The 24787-nt window shown below is 38.9% G+C and overlaps 1 protein-coding gene across 12 annotated transcripts in view; it reads left to right on the top strand.

Annotated features, from left to right (window-relative positions):
* The window catches only part of INPP4B (inositol polyphosphate-4-phosphatase type II B), a 303375-nt gene that overhangs the window by 31601 nt on the left and 246987 nt on the right, over positions 1-24787 (top strand). For 6 of the 12 annotated variants that reach the window (XM_084516577.1, XM_084516572.1, XM_084516571.1 and 3 more), the window contains exons 2-3: positions 11662-11881; positions 14670-14728. In XM_084516577.1, the coding sequence (XP_084372703.1) occupies positions 11770-11881; positions 14670-14728 (171 nt within the window). In that variant the 5' untranslated portion in view covers positions 11662-11769. Of the gene's footprint in view, positions 1-11661; positions 11882-14669; positions 14729-23798; positions 23871-24787 lie in introns of those variants that run through there. The other 6 variants (XM_084516570.1, XM_084516567.1, XM_084516573.1 and 3 more) reach the window with 2 other exon arrangements.

The raw sequence follows: 24787 nt of genomic DNA, 5'->3' as shown, positions 1-24787 counted from the left end.
GCTGTGTAGAACAGCAGACAATTACTAGAATAGAAGTTAAGTTCAATAAATACTTATGAAAATCATTGTTGGGTAATATAACGAGCGGTTACAGCTATGCCAGCTTTGAATGCAGTTAAGGCTGTGTCAGCTGAAGTGCAAACAAAGCTGAAACACTTTTGTGCAAATACCAGGAGCTTGGGGTATAAAATGGAGTAATTTGAATTGCAGAATATAAACTGGATATCACAGCCATAAGATCATAGCATAGCAGTCATGATGGAACATGAATATTGAAGGCTATGACCTTTTCAGGAAAGCTAGAAATAGAGGTTATTGAATAGCACTATAATACGTGATGCATTACTCTAATAATTCAGAGACGATCTAAGTGAAACAGAAGCTGCTTAGGCTAATAGAAGTTTAGTGAGAAGTGGTGGAGGTATTACTAGATTTCTGTGATAGATGCAGATCTGGATCTAGGGAGAGAAAGCTGGAGTGTGAAGATGAAAATTACAGGGTGTATTGTGAGAGACTAACTTCACAAATATCAACTGGAGAACAAATGTTTGTGATAATGGTGGATAGGGCCAAGGTATTGTGGCTGCAAGGTCTAATAAATAAATGTTGAGGCTAAGAACAGGCGAGGTGGGTTTTGAATGCTGTCGTTTCAACTCAGACTTCATATAGTTTGAGTATTTCATGTGGCTTTGGTCCTTTGTGTTTCCCTGAGAGGAGAGTTGAGGTGGGGCTGGTTCAGGGAAGGATCAGGACTGGAAAGTGTAGCCTACAGGGGAAGAATGAAATAATTCAACTACTTGGCTTGCTTTGACTCTTACAGTAAAGTGAAGAAAACCTAAATGTAAGTTGAAGGTCACTGTTGGCATAATAATGGGGATAATTTGAACATTAAGATGCTTAGCTGGGAAATCATAAAGGTTTTTGCCATTAAAGTAGCCAGGTGCTAGAACAGCATTCCTTTGGGGATATTGAGACAGAGCTGTCTAGCTGCTTTTAGGTTTGAGCTCAATAATACATGTTGCAAAGAGCATTGGGTTCCATCGTTACGTTTAGTAGTTGTTTTGAGACGTCAGATATTCTCTTCGGCTGTGTTTTTAGTATATATGGTTGGATCCTGCGTGTTCGATATGAGCACCATTTTTTATGTTTTGTGCTGTTTGGTACAAACCATTAAGTCACTGGCTGCAGTAGGCTTCTCTTTGAATTACTTCCACAGTGCTTAGGAGGAGTAACTTCTTGATGCCACTAAAACACTTAGAGAGTTGCTCTAAACCTTTCATTTCCACGTCAAGAGAGGTGTTTTATAGGACTTGAGGCCTTGAAAATGGATGCTCTTATAACTGACAGATTTCTGACCCTTGATAATTTTTTGTCCTTGAAAGATGATTGTAAGAACAGTTTTTTGTTCTTGCACATTTCAAGACCAGCAGCAGAAAAAAGGCAACAATAGCAATACCCCCTACCCACTACAACTCCAGGTTTCATAGCTTTTCATCTACTTGCAGAAGTCTGATGTGACTGGTCTCGGTGCCTGTGCTCATCGCTAGATGTACATTTGCTGTACCCGAAGAAGGATTTTCATAATGATTTTCAATTAATGTTCTGCTATTTTGCTACGGAAGGAGAAATCAATTGATGCATCTATAGACTAATCAAATGTAGTACAAAAATTTTTAGCAAATAGTAAATGTCTTAATAAAGAAGCCCTGTGGGTCTGTTACTGCTTATAGGAAAAAAAAAAAAAAAAAAAAAAAGAAAAGATGAAATTGTAAATCCAAAGGCAGATGTTAGCCAGAAGTTAGAACTTCGGTCACACTTACTGAGAAGGTGCAAAAAGAGTGCCAACTTCATGGCTTTCCAAACAAAATGTAGAACTTTTGTTCCCCCCCCCTTAAAATCTGTATGCTGGGAAGGGAATGAACAAGTTTTGGAAAAAACATGAGAACGACCTGCCACTGTTCATATCTTCCAATTAACATCCTAATTGCCTGTCTGCCTTGAGGAAATTAAGGAAGAAATCAGTTCTTGAGCCATTATGGATTTGTTTTTTTTGCCTTTCTTGTGCTGATACACCATAGTGAACTGGCGGTGGTAGGGAGCAACAACTTTGACTGAGTAAATTGAATAGAATGTTGCTGTGAATGTATTTTGTGTTTGTGTGTGCAATCTGCAAGTTCTAAAATATTGTTCTTGGGCAAAGGTGATGTCTGCTTATTAGCAGAACTGAAAGTTCTTAACCTTCTCTGTCTAAATTCCTGTACAAGTTCTCTTTCTGCCTTGAAGAAAGTGGTCAGAATAACCTCGGTTCCCAAAATAGTTGATGCTGATGTCTGAAGATGCATCAACTGGGATGGGGGAAAAAAAAAAAACAAAACAACAAAAAAAAACACACCTCAAACAATTGATGTTCTGCTTGAAATCAGTTTTAAGGCTGTTAAGCACTGACTGCAGAAGGTAGCCCTATCTGTCCAGCAGGTGCAGCAGAGCTGCTGGTACACAGAGCAGCCACCCTACCTGGGTCTCTTCATCGAGCTGGAAGAAGCAGCGTATGCGTCATAAAACCGTCTGGCCTGGCTCCTGAGGGTCGGGTGCACTGCCTCCTTACCTACCTATTAACCTTCTAGATCGGCCAGCAGCTCCCACACAGGGCTCTTCTTCCATGTTCCTTCACATATGTTTTTTCCATCCTGTATGTTCTCTCCTTCCTGTTCCCACCAGCTCTAATTACTTCAACCTTCCCAGGCTAGGCCCAGTCAGTTTCAACTCTAAATATCAACTCTGATACTTTCACTTGCCACCCTTGAAGTGACTTAGATTAGTGAGAGGGGCTGGAGGTGTTCTGCTCTCCCTCCTTGACAGGATAACAAGAAAGCCAAGAATGCAGGTTTGACTAGGGAACAGCTTGCTCATAACCACAGAAACCTGGCTCTTAAAGTTCCTGTACTGGGGAGCTTTGAAAGCTGGAGTTCTGAGGGACAGGAATTTTCTTTAACCTTTTCAGATTCAGATTTTTTTTTTGTACTTTGGGTTTGCTGGTTTCCCCTTAAGTTCTGTTTTTGCACTTCAGGCTGGTTTCTCTATTTATTCTTGGCCAGAGGCTGAAGCTGGGAATCCTTCAGAGTATGTAGGTCTGATTAAAATGTAAGTGAAAATCCTTCAGTTAGATGTTGAGCAGCTTTTCCAGGCTGGTCAATGAGGTGTGGTTTCAGTAGAGATGGAAAAGAGGCTGTTAACAACCGTTCGCATCCTGAGGCAAAATCAGTTGCTGTGTCAAGAGGCTTGGGTTATAGTACTATGCATCTGCCGTTTTCATCATGGAAACATTCAGCCCTAGCAAAGTGGACTGCCTCTAGTGAAAATCATTATGTTTTATTTTTAATACAAAATGATTTAATTCAGACATACCCATTCTACAACAAGCATTCTTGCGTCACAGCACTGAAGTTGTGGGCTATTTACCCAAATAATTCTGTACCTAAGCAACATGAATTTCCTATCTTATAACTGCCGAAATCTTTTTTCTTCTTTGTTACTGCTGTGAACTTCTTATATTCATGTGAGGTTTTTAATATGAAAAAAATCTATCTTATTTATTTAGCTAGGCTGTCAGTTCCAACTTCTTAGACTAAGGCTGTTTAAAAATGTTTGTGAAATGTTTGCCTGTGACTCCTTCTAGCTTTCTAGCTTAAGAGAGTAGGATGGTGTATGTTAAAGAGTAGGTGGATGTATGCAAAACAAACAAACAAACAAAAAAAACAGTTAAAAATGTGACTCTATTGCCGAGTTAATGGCTTATGATATGAAAAAATTTTATGTGATTTGTTTCCTTCATGCTTTCAGCTAGGGAAAAATTGTATGTTAGTGAAAACAGGTAGCGTAGTGATGGATATTCAACAGTAAGTTTAAGTTCGCAGTGAGATATTCCATTAATTATTTTTTTTTTAAATAAATTATTTTCATTGCTATTTACTAATTGAGAATGTTGATCTTAACACAAAAGATCAATAAGCATCTTGTTATTGCTGCAATTGCCAGATGGGTATAAAGCAGTAACTTCTGTAGTGATTTTCATCTTCTTCTGCATTTCTAACCCTTCCCCTGGTAACTGCCTTGTTTTGCATCTCAGCCTGAATATTCTCTTCCCTAGATGATACACACAATAGTTTCTGCTGAACTGAGACTTTCAGGGAATGTAAAAATTGAACCATTATTATTGAGACACAGTTAAAGTGATTTATTGCTCTTCCTTAATATAACAGCACCAAGTCACCATTTCCTGGATAAATTCATTTAGCAATTGCATTCTCAATTGAGATAGTGTGTGTGTGTGCATGTTTTATATATATGTATACATATAGTATATTAATAATAACTAGAAATGTAGGTAATCAAGTACTTATGAACTTTCAGAAGCAATATATTTAAATAGAGCATGTACTTCACAAAGATTTTTTTCTTTATATGTTATTTGAGTCTTAATTATTCAATTTGAGCATCTTCATCAAATTCCCTTGTTTTCCATGCTTTCCTTCTGCCAAGTTAGAGGTAATTTGGAGAAACCCAGCAATCTCTTTGCCTTGGAAAATGCAGGAGCAGAGGAGCTCATGGTCTGTCCATAACTGTGGGGTAGTAACATTAGAGTCTCTGCTGGGTCTTCAGACAGTTTCTGTAAGGAAAGATGCTTCAGTTTCTTTCTTGAAGGCCATGTGGGGAAAATAGAGCCAAAGCAGAACTTGATACTGCTAAGAAAAGAGGAAAGGACTCTTTCCTGTTAATGCCAAAACAAATATAGTTGTAAACTCTAGAGCTGTATGAAGCTTACTGAAGGAATTCTGTGCCAAGTACTTAATACCATATATAAAAATAGAGGTATAATGTTGTATTTTAATTTATGTAGGTGACTTGACTCAGTCTGCCTATGGCTAAGATCTTTTTAGAGCTCAAATGAATGCCTAAATGTCTCAAATACGTGGTAAGAAATCTACTTATAGCTCGGATAACCCTCTGATATCTCAAATTTGGTGTGTGCGCGGGGGGAGTAGAAAGCAACTTCCTCATCACTATGATTTCTCAGCAGTGTGATAGCTAGAGCTAGCTTTTTTTTTTTTTTTTTTTTTTTTTTTTCCTATCAGATACCAAAACTGTAAAAGTTGTTTAGTCCTAGGATATGAAGCAAAGCAACAGAGGTTGAGGAACTCGAAGTTGTCTGGGTCTGCAAGTGTTTCAAGACAAAGAAACAATAAAAATCCTCTATTTTAAGAGTATATATGCAGTCTTAGTACGGTAATTTCTGGTATAGTAAAGATGGACAGTAAAACTGATGTAGTAGCAGTGTTGTATTTTGGAGTTGTCTCTACATTTAACACCTGTACATGTATAGACCCTGTAAAAGGCAGGAGACAAGTCTGCTGTAGGCAGAAGTTCCAGGTAATTGCTCTGGAATACCGCTTCTTGAGGAGTGGAGCACTGCCATACTTAACATATTGTGCTCTCTCTGAAAACAGTTGCTGTGTCTTCCTTTCCAGCCCGTTCCTTTAGGGGGTAACTGGTCCAAACACCCTGCCTCCTCCAGGCTGTCTTGCCTGTTTTAGTGTGTATAGGAACTTCTACTGAACAGAGCTATATATACGCTAGTTATTCCTTTTTTTTTCCTGTTTCATTTTGTTTGAAGTGGCAGGTTACAGAAGGTTTGTGTGCATGTATTCCTGGAGACTACAGAATGGAATCCAGTGTGTCAATTTGTAAACAAATAGTGAATGAAATGCTAACATTTAGCTGGAGTCTGTTCTGAAACCACATAGTTGTAGTACTGCCCAAACTTGTATTGGCCATTTTATTTGAGTGCAGACGATGTCTTTGAAACAGTAATTGATGCAGTCACTTCAGAAAAGAGTTTTGGAAGACTGGCTTAACCTTGCGGTATTTGTTTTCAAGTGCTGTCAATAATGCAGCTTTCTTAGCCCAAGGAAAGGCGTAGCCAGGGCAGTTGGGCTGCGCTTTGCAGCAGTGGGAAGAAGGCTGCAGGGCTGAGCAGGCCATCAGCACCTCAGTGGAGGAGGAGGAGGACCATAAGAGGACTTGAAATTCTTGTCCTCAGTGCACTTCTGCAGCCAGGTAGCCAGTCTGATGAGGGCATAGCTCAAGGGGGTTGGCTGTCCCCAAATGAAGTTCCTTGAGCTGGCTGTGGGGTTCGCGAGCAGCAGCGCTGCCATGGCGAGGTGGCCTGGGCTCCTTTTCCCCAGGAGCCTGCACCTGAGTCACCTCAGTGGCTGCTCTAGCATGAGGGAAGCTGTAGTTTCCACACTGGACGCGGCTGTGAGCTGGCAGTGCTGCTGAAAGCAGCAGTCTTTTTCTTCTTCAACCCTGCACCTCACAGGGTAGAGCCTGGCAGGCCATGAACCACATGGGACAAGTCCCAGAGCCAAAAAATGGCCTCTGTTGCCCAGAGCTGCTGTTGAGTCAGATCAGTATCAGCAGCTAGAAGCGTACCATTCGGAGGGTGTGCCAAGTGATGCCTGTCTCTGTGGTAGGTGTTTATTTGTATTATCCATTTTAGGGGAAGCAGAGTGCTTTTTTTCATGAAAGGTCACATCTGGTGAGCCAAATAAATTATTTAGGCATTTGCTTGACAGGGGACTGTGAGCTGAAGGAAACAAAAAGCCTTTTTTCTCCTTTCTCATCAGCTGAAGGGAATACCTTCAAGTTACGCCAGCATTTTATTATTCATTATCTCCCTCCAGATACAATGGCTCACCTACCAAAGCTTTTTTGGATACTTCCCTTTTAAAGTCTTGTTAGTATTAAGACTTTTAAAGGGACTAGGAGGCAGCAGTGACACTGACACAAAGATGTTGGTTGGCTTGTGTGGTGCTGGGCCAGGCCATCGCAGGGGCACGGATCTCCTGGCACAAGGCTGGAGCTGGCTGGGGAGAATTAAACAGAAAATTTCCATCGGCAAAGTCAGCCAGATAATAGGCATCTTTTACATTAGAAAGAGAGAACTTCCTATTACTGAGAGATCATTTCTGTAGATAACCTGGGATTTAGTAATACCTGGTATGTAGATCTTACCTATTTTGCCCCAATAGAAAAAATACTGGAAGGAAGGTTCTGTTGTAAGACATATGTTCCTGTACTGTTTTATCCTGTTCTATAAGGTTACCATCTGCAGATCCCTTGAAACTTCCTCTGGAATATAGACTCTGAATTTACATAAGCCCAGGCAGTTTTCTTTCCTAAGCAGCTCATCACCTGTTACTGATTTCCAAGATAAAACTTAAATACATGTTTAGATTTTGAAATTTTTACATTTAGATGTATACATATCTGCATGTTTAAAATTCTTGTCGTATGTTTTTTGCTTAACTGCTCTCTTATTTCCTCATTATGATAGAAAAATCTAGTTTTGCATTACACCGTGCAGGGATCAGTCACAGATTGGAGATTTTGACCAAGGTTGGGGACACAACATTTCTTATCCATGTTTTATGGCCTAAAAATCACATGAAGGGTGAAATACAGAGACGGTATGTGAAATTGGCAATAACTCTCTGCTGAAAGTTTGTATCAGTATTGAAGACAAAATCCTGGGCTAATTTTGCAGCTTTCTTTTTGAAGGCTGTTTCCAGCACTGTGTGTGTTCCAGAGATTAAAGAAGTTCTTAATACAAAATGATGTGAACTAAAAATATTGTACCTTTTCAAAGGAAGAGAAGGAAAATGTAAAATATATTTGGCAGGGTCTCTGGGGAGTTGTATGAATTAAGTTCGTGCATTTTTCTTTTTGAAGTTGCTAAACCAGTGAAATCAGGCAGCCATTTGTATTGACTTTGTTCTAGATATTAAGGAGATTGCATCATTAGAAAGCTTGCGTTCTATCACTTTTATCAATGAATATCTGATATTTTTTTTTTTTTGTGTGGCACTAAATGCAGTACTGAGGAAAGCTGCGCCCTATTATGCGCTTATCTCTTTAATGCTGATCGGCACCTAAGATGCATAATGAAACTTGGAACTTAAAAAGTAGTGTTGCAAGTGGTGTTTCAGGATAGCAAGTACTGGCACAAAGGTGGCTTTCCTATTTCCTAATGGCACTGGGGGACTCCTTTAGTTACTGCTTTGAACAGCTGCAGCTTGGTGGTTGTCCTAAGCTAGTAAAAATCAATCTTAGAAGCTGGTCTGCAATTCTTGCTTCCCAAAATGGTTTCTGCTATGCTTTTTCTCTTCTGGATGCTAAGTACTTGACTGGTCTGATTTCCCTCTAAATTATGGCTGTGGTTATTGTGTTGGTAGAGGTGTTGAGGTGGACTTCGGATTCAGTGTCGCTGTCTCTCTTAAACACAAGTATTAAATTATGCCTGTCTCGCAAACCATTGGTGTTAAACAACTGAAGATATCTTCTCTGAGTTCATGCTAGGAAAGAGATAAGCCAGAAGAAACAGTGAAAGGCACTGCATGACTAAGTAGTTTTTCCGTCTGACAGCTTTGTTCTGAAATGGAGCCAGAAGGGAAGTTGATTATCAAGTTAACGAGTTCTTAACAAGTTTTTTTTTCCAAGGAGAGCCAATGCTGAAGCTGAAGACACGCTTATATCAGAGTTTTTACCTTTATTTTATTGCTGTCACAACACTAGCTGTGATTGTCTTTGGTCATCAGGTTACTCAGTTAAACCCATGTTGGAGTCCCACAGTCTATTGTGTCTTTTAGGCCTGAATAATATGCAGATGTTGTCAGATGGGTTTTGCTTGTGTGGTGAGCTTCCAAGGAACAGGCCCCTTGGTTGCTGGCCCAGCTGCCTTGTGTTTCAAGGCTGGCATTTGTGTGTCAGATGTACTGAAGCACACTGTCTTCAGGGCTTTAACTCCTGTGTACCAGTCTTCCTGTCCCACATGATTTAAGTGTTTTAGCTCTTACTCAGGGTAAGCGATACAGAAATGTAAGAAATTTCTAGAGGGTTACCACTTCACCGATAGATGAGTGCAGAGAGATACCATCCCCCCCGGGGGTAAAATACCAAAATCAATCTGCACATCTCCTTGTGGAATTTCTTTCTTCTTTCTAATATCCTTTCTGGAAAGCCAAAATATTGTTCTGTTTATTTAGTTCTGTTTTCTCTTCGATGGAAGGAAAAAGCTTCTTTGAATAGTAGTTTGTGACTTGTCTCTTCCCATGGTCTTCTGTGCTTTGCGGTTCTATATGGAGTACAGATGCCTGTGCTTTACAGTAATTACTGCATTTAAGCATAATTAAGGTTTAGCCAGTAACCTTCATTGCGTTCATACTGCAGGTTTTATTCAGTTATTGATGGTTTTCAGTGACCTTTTCATCTGGGACTAGAGTCCTAGGGTCTGGCTTTCTCTATGCTTTTCAGAAAGATGGAAGCAGTCTAACTGTATATAGCGGAAGATGCTGTTTAGGGTGGATTTATAATGTCTACGTACGATGCATTAGAAGGAATTGGTTCAAAAATAGCTAAGTAGGTTGTGGCTGAATTGCTGAAAACTTGTTTCTGAAAGGTAGTGGCTGCCAGTGAGCTATCAGAATGGTGTGCGAGGTATCTGCTTGGGAGGGGGATTGGCCAAGAAGTACACATTGGGAGACGACAAATATTATGCACCTTGCTGAGTGCTTTTTTTAATCTAACAGGTCCATTGTAAGCACAGTGTGCACTGGTGTTTAAAATAAAATCCATGTTGGTAAAACAAAACTGACAATCAACTCCACTCAGCACAGAGATCCTACTGGGACTGTGTACATCCCAGTCCCAAAGTTCCTGCATATTATATGTCCTGGTCAGCCCGTTGCAAAGGGTATTAGGACTGGGTTTTGTTTATAGTGCTGGCCAAGTCAGTGTCTTTTCTCAACTCTTTTTCCATCTCCGATGGATGAGCTTTTAAATTTAAATATGATTATAGCATTAGAATACAGTCTTGATAAATATCCTTTTTGTGATTCCTGTATGAGTCATCTTTCCACACTTGTAGTCCATCAATTTAGAAAACTTGTGAGCAGCTGCACCTGCATGGAGCCTCATTTGGTGTCGGTAGTTCATTTTGGTGACAGCGGCGTGCTTATATGCTGTAAGCAGTAGGTCAGGCTCTGTGATGACCATAAGGTTATGAGGTGATAATCTCAACAGTATTATGAAATGGAGTGAAAGGCGTGAATATGGGCTTGGAAAACAAGTACAGCTGTTGACAGTAAAGGTAAAACAAGAAAGAAAAGTAAGGAAGAAGAATTGCTGGAGGAGTGGATGCTGCAATTTTCTGATGAATATATATGTGATGGGACTGCTTGCATGTATTTTTGTTTCCTGCTTGCAACGGTGTTTGGTAATGAAAGGCAAATTTGAAATAGCTTTATAGGAGTTCGCCATGGAATTGTGGAACCTTTCTAGGAGGAAAAAAAGTATCTGGAGATTTGTTTTCTGAACATCATATTTATGGCCTGTTTCATAATGTACAAAGTAAGGCTTGGCTTGCTTTCAGTCATGTAGTGATGCTGGAATTGGCTGTGGCTTGTTGAGGGAAAAATAATGTCAGAAGTCATCGATTCTGAGGGTAACTAGACCCAAGAAAGAATATAAGGAACAAAGGCTTCCATCTGAGGGATGGGAACTAGCCTCCCAGATCCATATGTGGTGAAGTTGAGGCTTTTAAAATGCACGAGAGTATTAAAAGCTGCCTGAGAAGCTTGTTACTTGATTGTATATGGGTTTTTCCAAGAAGTTTTTTTTGAGAAAGGCCCTTACAAAAGGGTTGGATATTGAGAGCATAGGATGTCTTGGAGATAAAAAAAAAAAAAAAAAAAAAAAAAAAAAAGATGTCTAAAACTACTTTTCTGGCTTTATTTTCTTCTCCTTGCAGCAGTGTGAAATGGTGCTGTAGTAGCTGCAATTTAGACAAAAATATTTGTTCTCCATACAACTACCACCGGTGAAAATTACAGCTACTGAACCTAATCTAAAACTAATTTCAGATGAACAGAGGGCTATGAGGGAGTTGATGATCTCAGATCGGTATCGTGTAACTTTTTCTGCTAAGTTCAACAGATGTATTTCCGATAAAAATTGTTTTGGTTACTTTGGCGCAACTCTTTTCTTGAGAACAGAGGAAAATGTTCTACAGTAGTTGAAAACGATGAATATATATCATGATCAAAACGGAAGCACTTAGTGTACAATTAAGTCACAGTATAACACAACATGAATACTTGAGTAAGTGATGAAGTTCCAATTGTTCACACTTGGTATTCTTTTAGAGTTACTGTTCCTGTGAAGGAGACAGAAGAGCAAGGCAGTTTTCCCCTTTACAATGCCACATGAAGACGTATTTGAACTTTCTAGTTGTTATGTGCCTATAGCCAGAATATATTAGTGGTGGTGTTCAACTGTGGAAATAATGCATCAAATTACAGTTTCAGTTCCAGTATAGGGACACTGGAAAGCTAAACTCAATTTTACTTTTTTTTTTAAACAAAACAAACAAACAAATGTGTGTATGGGGAAAGGATGGGTTATTTTTTGACGGAGGGCTTTTTCCTTATTTGTTGTACTGATTCCATACTATGAAATAAATCAGTGTTTGGAGTGCATAACACAAAGGAAATCACAATAAATAGCAACCTTTTTTTTTTTTTTTTTTTTTTTTTTTTAATATTTCAGTTGACCTTCATATCTGCTGCTTAGATTTTGCTCTTCTTCAACAAACTAACTAGCACCGTTATTGTCCTCCATCATTTGCTTGTCTTCATCTTCTTCCCTGCCAACTCAATGAGATTCAATGCAAAAGATCTGGCTTTGCTGGCCAAGCGACCACCAGGTTGTTTTGACAAGGAAGGAAAACTGAAGATCTGCAGAGTGGTCGGGGATGAAAAATTAATAGGTAAAAATAACTCGAGTTGAAAACTACCTGTGGTTGATGTGCATGTTTGCTGCAGCTGTCAGCTTACAGTTTCACTAATCACATAAGTCTCAATGTCTTCAGTTTTCTTCATTACTGATGCTTGAGTGATGCTAAATACCATTCTAAATAAATAATTTAAAAACAGCTCTTTAGTTTGCTCAAGTTTTCGAGTATCCTTTGTTATATACCTGACAAACAGTATCTGGGCCTTAAAACTATTTTTTCTTGATTGAAAAGAATTTTTTAACTAGTGGTTTCAAGTCACCAGTTGTTAGTTGCTGTATGTAGTGTTATGCAGTTCTTCAGGTCCAACCCTGCAAAAACTGCACTTTCTTTTGTCATAAGATTTTTTTTTTTATTGCTCACTTTCCACCTCCTTTGCAGGTTTCTTCTGGCTTTTATGATCATGTTTTAAATGTCTTTCAATTTCCAGTAAGCTTGAACAAATGTCTGTTCCCTTGGTAGTTGTTAGGAAATAGTTCCTATTTAGCTGTAAAATCATTTCTAATACAATAATTTCAGCAACAGCAAATGTTTTATTTTCACTTGTCCCAGCTGATCTTCACTGAGATGCATTTACTTTGATTTTATTGGGGGGAAAAAAAAAGGCACAGACTTGGTTATGATAAGGGGCCAAAAAATGTTGTGCTATGCTTTCAGAGTATTCTATACATTTTGTAATGATGAGGTAAGTTGATAACCAGTCTCCTATGGAGGATGCAGCAAGCTTTCTGGACAGAGTACTGGTGAGCATTCTCATCTGGCTGCTTTGGGGTTTCTCAGTGGGGTTCTGTCCCTGTGTTCTCATTGCAGGCAGCATTATCAGACCCTGTCCAATGAATATCTGATTTTTTTGATGATGTGCTGGGTTTTTATGCACTTAGTCATACACTGAGTGCTAGCATTGCTGCTAAAAACCCTTTGATTGACCACAGACCAAGCATTCTTGTAGCCTGACCTCCTGTTGCTAGTGTCGTCAGTGGCAGTTGATTTTTAGGAAGATCTTTAAGAAACTAGGCATGCATAGAATGATCCTACTGCCCAGTAAATCCTTCTGGCTGCCAGCATTCGGATAAGGACCTCTTGAGAGAAGGGTTTAAGTCACTCTATGTACTATCCATTGCGAGCCTTGTCATTACTAAATATGACTTACCTTTCGGCCTATTTTTCACGCTGTTACAAGGTAGTGACTTTCACAATTCTTATTTAAATATACCTTATACTAGAAACAGCTGCAGTGTGTCTGTGATAAGATACCTTTCTTCTGCTGATGCTTGCAGGGTTCTGGAGGGTGGCATGTAGTCTAAGCAGAGTCCCATACTTCTACTGTAAAACATCAGATGCAGCTGTGATAACTTGGTTTAGATTTCAGTTGGTGGATGAGCATTGATGTATATTACTTTTGGTTTTGTACTTCAGTAGGTTTGGAAAGATCCATGAACACGATTCTTTCTAAAATAATTATTATTAATAATCTCATCCCCTACCTAAGAACAACACAAAAACAAACAAAACCACCAAACCTGACATACAGCTGAAATCAGACACTTTAAGTCCCAGTCCCTGGGACTAAGTTTTCCACTTGTGGGAGAAAGCTGTTCTGACTTTCAAGTGTTCCCTGTTGAAACATCTTAATTAAAATTACCAAGAGGAAACAACAATTTTATTTATTTATTGTAACAAGACACCTCCCTGGTCAGTAATAAGCCTCTCGTGGTGGCCAGCATAGAGGGAAGTGTAAGAGTTCCTTGGAGGCAGCAGTGGAACAACCATGTCCTTGGGGTACTGCTGTTTTTCCGGCTTCCCATCAGTTAATGGCTGGCTGCTGTCTGGAGACATGGGGTTTCACATGTCCTCTTTCTCAAAAAAAAAAAAAAAAAAAAAAAAAATACCCACACAAACCACCCTATGACACCCACCAGCTAACTACCAAAAATGTCACAGCCACAACAAAAAAAAAACAACAACCCTTATGCTAAATATTCTTTATTTTCTAGGAAATGCTAAAATGATGCAGGGTTTGTTGAAAGATACTATATTTGCATGTGAGATGTTTATAATAGCTGTATCTAGCTGTCTATACTTACAGCTGGATAAGAAAGTGCTTTTTTTCTTCAAAACAAGAGAAGATGTAATTAAAAAAAATGGCTAGTAGGAATAGCTTTTTTTCACCCACCCCAAGGTTCTGAAACATTCCTTTTTCTTAAAAGTTTGATTACATGCATCTATTTGTGTATAAGCACAAACATGTGGCTGTTTTCATTGGGTAAGCACTTTTTAAAAAGTGCAGTAAAATAGTAATAGTGAAGTGACTGTAAATATTTAGGTCGCATTTGCTTACTTGCTACTTTCCAAAAACTGTAAATCCAGATGAGCATGTCTTAATCTAAGTAAACAGTAAATTTTTTTTGTGCCTTAAAAAGGATTATACTCCATCTCTTCCAACGATGGAAGCAAAAGCTGTACCGTGCTAAAGTGGCTCTTTCTGCTCCCGTGTGAGGAAAAAGCAGAGAAGCAGAGAAAACACAGTGGAGTGTCTGCTGCAGTCACCAATTCTTTCAGCTGCAGAGTAGAAGAAACCTTCTGGGAAGTTATCTGGCATTTAACAGCATGTTGTACATAGGCAGTTGCTGAGTGAAGCTGGCTTTTTTTGGTTGTTAATGATTTTCTTTTCTGACCTTTATTACTAATGCATTTTCTTTAAGAAGCATTTAATGTGTGAAGACAAAAGGTTGTTTTTATTAATCTCTTACTTCTTTGCATACAGAACCGAGAGAGAGATGGTGCCGACTGAAAGGAAATCTGCTCTTTCTAATGAAAAATAAGGTAATTCATTTTCCTACTGCTTTTCTTGATGTGTTAGTTTAATCTGTATGAACTTGAGTAATCCTTTTTCATGATAGCTATTGGCATTATGCTTTTAGAGACAAAAATTCCTATTATTAGAATAGTGGAGATGAAAAAATTCCATTGTTTGCCTTCTATAACACTAGGTATTCTTCATGATATCAACATTCTTTGGCTGAATCATAAATAGTCTGTAGCCAGGTTTTGCTCGTAACACACACAGCTTTAAATCCAGAATTTCTCCATCAGATCTACTGGAATAATGAAAGCAAAAATTTCACAGCTTCAATGAGGTATTGTGCTAGTGTTCAAGATGCAGTTTGAGAGTCCAATACAGTTTTTAGTGTTTTGTAACTGAATTTGCTCTGAAGTGTTGGATTATTTTCTCCTCCTTTATGCACGAGTACTTTGCTTTGATGTAAAGAGCAATTATTTACCTAGAATAAAGAGCCTATTAAAATAGGATCTGACCCTGACACGTAATGGAAGTCTTGCATGCCAAGTGCCCTCATTTGCCTTTAGGTTTAATAGAAGTTGAGGCAACTCAACCCCTGTAAGGAACAAGTACTAAGAGTAGAACTACTTTCTTAGCCTTTCTTTCTGATATGCTGAACACTGCTTCTGTACTTGGCTGAAAATAGCATGGAATTGTGAAGAAGTAGGGGACTGTACAAGGCTTAAGACATTTACCTGTTGTTAACTAAGTGTTTTATGGTTGTCTTTTAAGATATTGCTGTACTGTATGGACCAGCTATTGAATTGAAACAATAATACAGCTTGACAGATTGTATATTCTGTTTGAAAGGTTTTCAACATGATGCAGTGACTTATTTTTAATATACCGATAGTTGTGCACGTGGTCTAATTTTAAAGCAGTATTTGCTTTCAAAGCGCTGTTAAGGAGCGTGCGATAGATTTCTCTGTGTATGCAAACCAAATGATGCAGGTTTCTCTGGCGAGTGCTATGTGGCTGCATTCCCTTGGATGGCGAAAGGGCATGCAAGTTTTATGTAGGTGAAAGTAAACTCAAGGCTGTGACATCCCTTTGTCACACCCTCATATCTTATTCTGCTGTATGACTTGCAGAAACTATTTTTAGCAAAGGGCTTTGAGTTTGAGACTGCATCTTGCCCCGTGTTCCTTCAAGTGCCCTAATTTCATGGGGGCCTCTGGCATTTTGTGAAAACAGTTTCTAGAAATATTTTGATCAACTCTGCATCTTTGAAGAGAGGGACAAGAGTTCTGCTGAAAGCAAATGTAGCTACCAGTTTGCTCTTTAAATTTCCAGAGCTGATCAAACTATACTAGAGGATTTAGTGGGGATTGGTACTCAGCTTCATGTGTTGTCGTTGTGTTTTTTTTAAATATGCAGATGAAGTGCATATGGATGTAATGATGAATATCTGGTGATCTCAGAGGGCTAGTTGATTTGCTGATGAAACTAGGTCCACTCAATGTTCAAATGCAAAACCGTGTTGAGAAACATGGGGAGAGATAAATTAATGGTTTGTTACTGAAATGGTTTAGGCTTGCAGTGAACAAAAGGAAATTGCTGTTGAAATGCTGTGGTTTGACTGAATCAATTAAATACCTAACGTGGGTGATCTTTATGTCTAGGTCAGCGTTAGAAAACTGCATCTCTTTCTGGTTGCTTGGTTTAAACAAGTTTCAAAATTGGCAAAGGTTACATATGGAAGGAAGCTACGAATATGATTAAACACCTTTACCAGGAGATGTGACAAGTATAAGCTTATCAAAAAGATGAGTGGTGACTCCTTGAATATCCAAGTGTTTCCACAGGGTGATTTTATCAGGTACTTTAAGAAGGTCACAATAAGGGTGAAACCTGGAAGTGAAGTTGGACAAATTCAAATAATTACTGCAGGATGACTGGCTGCTAAAAAAAAAAAAAAAAAAGTACACTGAGCACCTACTGTATCTCATCATAAAAATGTCGGAATTTACTGGATTCAGTACAGAGACTACTGAGTGATTGAAGGACAGGGATGTGAAATATATCAAACTAAATGATACAGCACTTCCTAGTGGACTTACATTTGAGGAATTTGTTGAGTAGTCACTTTCAGAAGTTTCTACTGTTGGGTACCATAAAGGATAGCTTCTGTGACAAAGATCTGTCAAATCTCAAATCCCTACTTGAAAGAATGCAATTTATAGTCATATGAAGTAAAAATGAAGTAATTGGCTGTGAGAACAGATGGGAGTGTACCCTGTATTTTTTCCATAGTTCATTTTAGAAATGAAGAGGGGACCCCTCTGAAGCAATATTAGACACAAAAAAAAAAAAATCAGTTTTGGAGTTTGGAAATGTAGTTTGCTAGTATAATAAACAACTGAAAATAGTCTTGTCTCATAAAAGTTAGGCATCTTAAATAATAGGCATAGCCGCCAATTTGATGTTTTTAAATATCCTACTGAAACCTCTGCTACACTCAGGAGATGTGGTGCATGAACGATGTGCCCAGAACAGCACTGTTGAAGCTGCACTCCTATTTTTGTTACTGGAACCTGATTCGGCTTCTTATGGCTTGACACGGAAGAAAAGTAACTCTGTTCTGGAAGCTCATCTGAATGCTGAGCAGTTACTTTCAGAAGTTGCTGTCATGAAATGAAGACTGATTTGCTGCTATTCATTAATTGCTGTCAGAGGCACGTGCATGTCTGCATACACAAATGCTTATAGTTTAATGACAGACTCTCATTCTAGTTCAAATGTACATAAATTATACTACTTGTATATGAGGAATCTGGGCTATAAAATTGCCAAGGAGGCCTCCCGACTTCTGGGTGCTGTAAATCTTAAGTAGCACAGCAGTACATTTTCAGTGCAGGGAAAATATGTGGTTTATTCTTTCACTTTATCATATCTGCATGCAATAGAATAACCTATTGGGAATGATAAAGCTACTTATTTCCCTTGGTTTAGCAATGGAGTTGGTTATTTTGGACTCCAAGCGGGAGTCCAAAATACTGTACCTCATTGAAAGCCTGTGGGATGGGTTTAATTTACTTAAATTTTAGACAGTTCCAGTCTGGGTGGTGCTTTTATTTTAGAGGTCATGCAAGTGGGAAACAGGGATGAAGACAGCTGTGTAACAGTTGCTAATGCCTATAATGAGTGTTGTAGATCTATGCGCCTTTTTTTTCCTTGACATAGGGGACTTCTGATTTCAAGTTTCAAGCCTCTTTGAGAATTGCAGTATTATGTACTGACTTTACTTGTTTACAATTGCAGATGAGAATTTATAGCGAAGATATTTTTCTCTATCTAATTTTTCAGGAACACTGCAACTTGTTTCTTACTAAATGTCATGCTGTGTCATTTCCTTGCTCTTTTCTTTTCATAGGTCCTTTAGAATAATTTTTTTATAAGAAAGAAGCAAACAGATTATTTTAACCTTTCTCAGTCTTGCTTAGTCCTCACCCCAATTCAGTGCTATTTTTTGCTATTTTTTTCCTCTCACACCTGTGGATGAGGAGGAAAAAACAACAAACAACCAACAAAACAAAAGAAACCTACAAAACCCTCTTTGGTAAGAAAATATTGTGTGAATTTGGAATGATTGTTGCTGAGGTAAAGAAAAAAAAACACCTAACCCATCTATGGTTAATTTTCCCATGTGCTGATATTCCCAAATGGTAGTGCTGATACCTAGCCGGTTTTGCAAATTACTTTGCAAATCTATGCATAAAAAGATATACTAAAAAGGACAATTATGGTTTTGCTCCTCAGTAATAGCTCCAGAGGGTCCATTATGTTCTAGTGAGTAAACATTTTGACATTGCTACTTAGTTTTGAATATGTATTTAGGAATTTAAAAGTGGAATTGTGATCAATACTGTCTAGTGGGTTCTCTAGCAAAGTCATTAGTGTCTATTGCGTAAATGTTCCTTGGTTTCCAGTTTGGTGATTTTATAGAAGTAACCTTTCCTGTTGGTTATGTTGCTGTGTTCATGCACTAGCTCAATCTCATGCTGATTTTTTTGATACTTTGGACACTTCTTTGTGTGTGTGTGAACGCTTGCCTTTTAAGACACCTATAATGTATTGATTTAAAAAAATCACGTGGAAGCCTAGTTATATGGTTGACAAAAGCTGTTACGAGTGCTGAAAGTACCTTAAATTGGTAGTCATCATATTGCACGTATATAATCATGAACCTGTCTTTTTTCTCTAATTTAGGAATTGTTGTGGTAGCAAACTTGCATGACGTGTTCATGTTGCAGTGAATCTCTATGCCTGGTTCTGAACCCCCTGAAAACATGGGATGTATTCTGAAGAAATAGCAGACAGCTGCACAGGTGTAAATTGGAATATGATAATACACCTGATGTCTGAGGTGTTAATATATTAGGTAAACAGTGGTGAATGTTTTGAGACTGTCTTTGTAATGAATTGCCTTAAACTGAATGCGTTGCTGGGCTTAAGATTTTGCAGATGAGAGTAATGAGCAAATCTAAATGGTGGTGCTGTCAATAATCACAAGCTTTCTTGCAATGTTTGTGAAAGCTTAACATAAATTATGTTGTTACAGCATTTATCACAACTCTAATGTATTATTAACAGTTGGCAGAAAAGCCTCAAAGATTGCATGTTGGCTCATAAATCAATAACCAGAGAACCATGTGCAAGGTAGAAACAATGGGATAATGACATGCTTCTGAGGTTTGGATGTGAACTACATTGTAATGCAGCCGTGAAAACGTTACTCAGGTTCTCATGGCATTAGTATATGGAAGTTTGGCTTTAAAAGTGTGAGAAAGTATGTGAATCTTTTCTGCATTCGGATGGGTATTCACAAGGTATCTCCAGCATTTCAGCTTAGCCATATAGGTTTAGTATTCTCCTTTCCAATTTGTTACCTTTCAAGTATCCTTACAGTGTGAGATAGTTTTATGTCTGTTGAAGCTTTGGAGCCTTTCCTGTTCCATTGGACTATGGAGTTTTCTGTGTGTGCGTGCACGTGTGGCTTAGCGTTCTGTAAGACAGTCATCTCTCCAGGGTGTATTGAAATAAGTGACTCTCCTGGGTAAGGGTGCACTTCTTTGAAAACATTTCTCAGTAGTGGTTTCAGTTTTCTAGAGCATGCTCTGTATCAGTTGAAGTGTTCATGTCTGAGCAGCCAGAGTCAGGGCTGCTGTGCAGTGTAGCATTGCTTTGAGATTTAATGTCATTGCTGATGTGTTTTTTGGCTGAATATTGCACGTATGATACTGGTTGTGGCCATGTTTTTGCAATATCTATAAGTTAAGAAGCAGCCAAGTGATTCTGTGTCTGTAACATAACATACCTTCAGTAAGATTCAGCGAGATGTGTTATTGCTGGTCTGGGAAGACTTGGATTTGCAGTAGGAAGTAGAAAATGGCAGAAGCGTGGCCCAGGCAGATCTGAAAACTGCATCACCCCTTCCATAGCCCAACAGCTTTGGGGTATTTTGGAGCATTGTCAGCCCCAGCTATGTGTGTATTTGTGCCTGCACTTAACTGAGATGTGGATTGTTGCCATGTTGTTGGAATGAGGTTTTTATATGTATATAAAAGCGTATGCATTTATACCTAAGTTAAATATCAGGCAGTGTTCAGTGAGGAACTCAGATGAATTGGGTTCTATTGAGAGAAGGGATGTTGCATTGTAGGCTTCTTATTCTACTTTCATATGATATTGAATCCTGTAACAGTAGTCACATGTGCAGATCAGTGAGATGTCTTGGTATGTTTTAAGTCCCTTACTTAAGCTGGGCCTATTTTTAAATAACTAGTTGTGGGATCTCTGATGTTGTGTTGTAAAGGCACTTGAGAATGTCTGTTTGCATGCCTTGATTTAAATAGTCGTTAGTGGGTTTTGTTGTTGTTTTTAAGGCTGTTCAAGGTTTTTAGCCACATTGGATTAGAAGAATGCTATGCAGAGAACTCCAAGCTATAACTTTTTACTTTTAACTTTTAAATGTTGACAGTTGTGATACCCATATTGCCACTTAAAGCACCATGATGTAGATAATGCCAGTGCAGTGTCTGGAGGGAGGAAGCTGCTGTCTTCACACCGCTCACGAAGAGATAATGCAGGGATCGTGAAGTTGTCTGAAACAACTGGGGCAGAACACCGAGTAGACAAACATAATCTATGATTTCCTTAGTAGTCATTGCTCCGAAGTAGTTGTAGTGCTATCCCAGACCCATGTGTTTTAGCACTCCAACAGACGGCTGCATCTCAGTGGCACCAGAACATTTTTTCCTTGGTATGGCAAGTGCTCACTGAGGTTTTTTTTACTGAGGGCCTGTGCAGTGCCACTGAGGTGTACGAGCTGACTTGTGGCACTTGTATTTCCAACAGTACTTGGAAATGCACTTTATAACTACTGAGTTATGAGAGTAATTATTTACTCCTGTTTTTACTATGACCTGAAAGACTTTCTCTTTTTCTCCTAGCTTAATAAGATCCTGGCAATCCCTACTGCCTTCCTGCTGTCTTTTATTCCTTCATTTCTCTTGCTGCTTCTCCTTCCTGCCTCCAGATATTACTGACTTACTCTCCAGATAGCGAAGCCCTCCCTTTGCTTCTACTGCTGTCAGAGGCAGACCTTTTAACCTGTGCCTGCTTTGATAATTCCTTTCCGTCTCTTGCCTTTCTTTAGCGTCTACTTTGACCTCTTGTTTAACTTGTTCCTTAATCTTTCTTTCCTCTAGCTCTTTTATGGAATAAGCATGCTTTAATCCTCCCTGTTGTGTGCCTACCTGTCCTCAACTCACCTGCTTTGCCTCTTTGATATCTGGAGTTTATTACTACTTTGTTTACAGTAGCATCTATTGCAGTTGCATCCCGGGTTTTACTGATCTCCTTTGAATGACCTTTTCTAACAAGAGCTAAGAAGTGTCTCTCTTGTTCCTGCACCTGACTGACACTTCTGATTTCTGTTTCTCTGCTTTCTCTCAGTCATTTTCAACTACTTCCTTCAAATTTATTTCTTTTGAGGATTTGTGGGATGCCGTATCCAGAGTTGAAGTATATATAGGGAAAAAGGTAGCATAACACTGCATGTTCTTCAGTGCTAAATTGCATCTAGATCAGCTTCAGTACTGGCTTGCCCAAACTCTGCTTTCACCTTGCCTTTCAGAGATCTCTTCCTGTGCATTTGGCCGTGAATTCAATTTCAGCGTGAATCAAACAGCTGCTTAATCTTTCCTGTCAAGTTCTTCCTCCCATTGCTTTTGATGGCTGAAGTGAACATCACTTCCCTTCCTGTGACTTGTTTCATTGACTTCAGCATCTCACTTTCAGTCAGAATATGTTTCTAAGTATTTGTGTTTTCGCTGTCTGTTCTGCAGATTCTTTTTAAGATGGAACACTTCCGTTCTAGCTCTTTGTCACCTGAAACTCTGAACTGGGTTCATCTTACCTTGTGTTTTCAGTTACTGGAAGATTGTTTTCCTGATCTTGGGAAGGATAAGATGTGGTTATATCAATTAATTCTTGCAAAAAAGTAACTTTCCTGTCTGGTTTTGCTAATAGAAACCTGATGGGTGTGTTATTGGAAACAAAGAAGACTTTGAAGTTATGTGTGCAAGTGCTGAGTGGGCAACATGTAGCGGTTTCTGAGTAGGTTGCAACCAAAATAGTTTGCAGTTATCTCAGTGAATTCCTTCTCAACGCATGAAAGAAACCTAGGGAAGGAGAAAGACTAATAACATAAGTGGACTGGCATGCTACACTAAGCTATGACTCTTGCTATAATCCATCAATCTTCAACACTTTTCCACAGAAGAGAATCATGAAAACACTTTATTTTGTGTTTTGAAGTACAAGTCCTCGTATTGTGGTATTGAATAGAAGTGGAAATGCTGCTTGGCCTGCAGAACTGTTTCACTTCACAACGTGTTCCAGTGACAGAAACGGTAGGAAGATAAAAGTATCAATCAGAGCGCTTGATTATGACACTTCAGATTATGTTCATCAGAACTGGGTTATTACTTCTAAGAGGAAAATGTGAAGTTAAAGATAGAGCTCTGAAATAGAATACTTTTTTTTTTTTTAGTGTTGAGTGAATAGCAGTTAAAGGAACACACTCATCTTTCCTTCCCCTCCAGCTCTTTCTAAAATCAAAACACATGGGTTGAGTCTTTTTCTTTCTTTCTTTCTTTCTTTTTTTTTTTTTTTAAACCAGGAACTAGGTTGTCAGGACACTGTTGCTAAACCATTTCTTCACTGAAAGCAACCTGTGTGTGATATCAATCATAGAACTGTGAAATATTGTTCTTGATTCTATATCCTGCTGGACAAATAATGTAGCCTGGCTACCAGCTTGTGCATACTGGGCTTCTCTACTGAAAAATTTGTCTACTTTCACAATAAAGTAAGTTACTGTGTACTCCTGTTTATAAACTGTCAGTAGATGGCAGCAGCAATCTCTTCAAGTAAATTGTAGCTTACCAGCCAAATGAGCATTATGCTAACATTATGCTAATGTTAACTAATCCTAAGAAAACCCACTCTACTGCAGCAATTCACTGAGGACAAAGCTTGCTTTTATTTTTGGTCTAAAACAGGATTTTGAAGCCAGGGACTGCTGATTAACCTCAGTTTAGACTTCTATGAGCCGGATGGTGAGAGAAGAGAAACCAGAGAAGCTTGAATCATCTTGCAGCAGCACAGCGATTGGTACCAGCCAGCTCGAGAAACTTGGTGGTAGTTGCATCTTGCTTTACCATCAAAGACTCTTCCGGCTAGTCAGTGCTTGCTGCACCACATAGTTACTCATTACTGAAGGCTGTGTTTAGCAGAAGGGAGGAGAGGAGCTGTATGTGCATATATACATCAGTGTACTGCTCTTTGAATTGCATCCCAGATGATCCTATCAACTTCTCTTTTGCTTCTGTTTTTATTTTTATAATTTCTGTAGTACTTCCTACTGCAGTGGCTCTGAAGTTTGTGTGTAGCCTGATCTATGCTACTTGCCTTTGCAAAGTGAAGCATGAAGGGTGGTTTTGCTCTGTCCACGCCCTTTCTTTTCTTTCCGCTGAGCTGGACTGAGTTAGGAGGATATACTATGGCTGCAGAAAAATGCATCAGGCAAGGGGCCATTTTCTTCTTCTGGAGAACCTAACTGTAAGCCAGCTGCCATGACTTGGTGGGGATGAGAGGTGACTTCTGTGGGTTGTTTTTTATTTTTTTTTTATTGGCGTGGGGACAAATGTGGTGAGCACATGGTCCTGGTTACACTGGGACTAGAAGGCTGTTTAGGAAGGTGGCATGAAAACCAAAGGAGGGGAGCTCAGCTAAATTGCAGCAAAGGGTAGTCATGCTTCCATGGGCTCCTGGCTGTACCAAGAGGGAAAAAAGCCCCCGTTTTCTAAACCTCTCTCTTACCCTGAATTTTAATGGGACTTTTGCTTTGAATAAGTTGAGTGTCTCTAAATTATAAGTTCATTTTGTATTCTAGCCTTAAATTTAGTTTTTTAGTAGCAACTAATGAGTGTTGAGGATAAAATAGTGCTTTCTCCTTCACTATCTCTATTAACCACTAATATTTATTATTTCTTTTTTTTTTCCTCATCAGCTCTGAGAACTGAGCTCTTCACAGTGCCACCACTTATTTCCTGAGTGGTGATAGCTAATTTTAAGTCCAGTGTTAAAAAAGTGGTTGTGTTTTGTCATATGTGCACAGCTTGCGCTTATCAGCACTGCATTTTATTTAATACATTTTCATGTGGTTTGTGAGGGTAGTGAGACCCTACAGCTCTGCCTTCAGTTTCAGATTTGGGTCTCTTTCTTTGCACTAGCAAATGTTACCAACTATACACATCCTTAATCCTGGACATCTGTTAATGCAGGACTTCTGCCCTTTATACCTTTGCAGGGTAGTTTTTCCAAACAATTGGTGAAGGACCTTGTAAAACATGCTGAATGCTTCAGATAACTCTAATAAACTTGTGACATGTGGCTTCCTCTGTAAAACCTGTTAACTCTTCACCTTCCTATTACTTACTTTTAGAGCTTTCTCTTTTTATTTTCTTCTGTATTAT

Source organism: Aythya ferina, assembly GCF_964211825.1.
Source record: "Aythya ferina genome assembly, chromosome: 4".
Taxonomy (NCBI): domain Eukaryota; kingdom Metazoa; phylum Chordata; class Aves; order Anseriformes; family Anatidae; genus Aythya; species Aythya ferina.
This window is presented reverse-complemented; position numbering and strand designations above follow the sequence as displayed.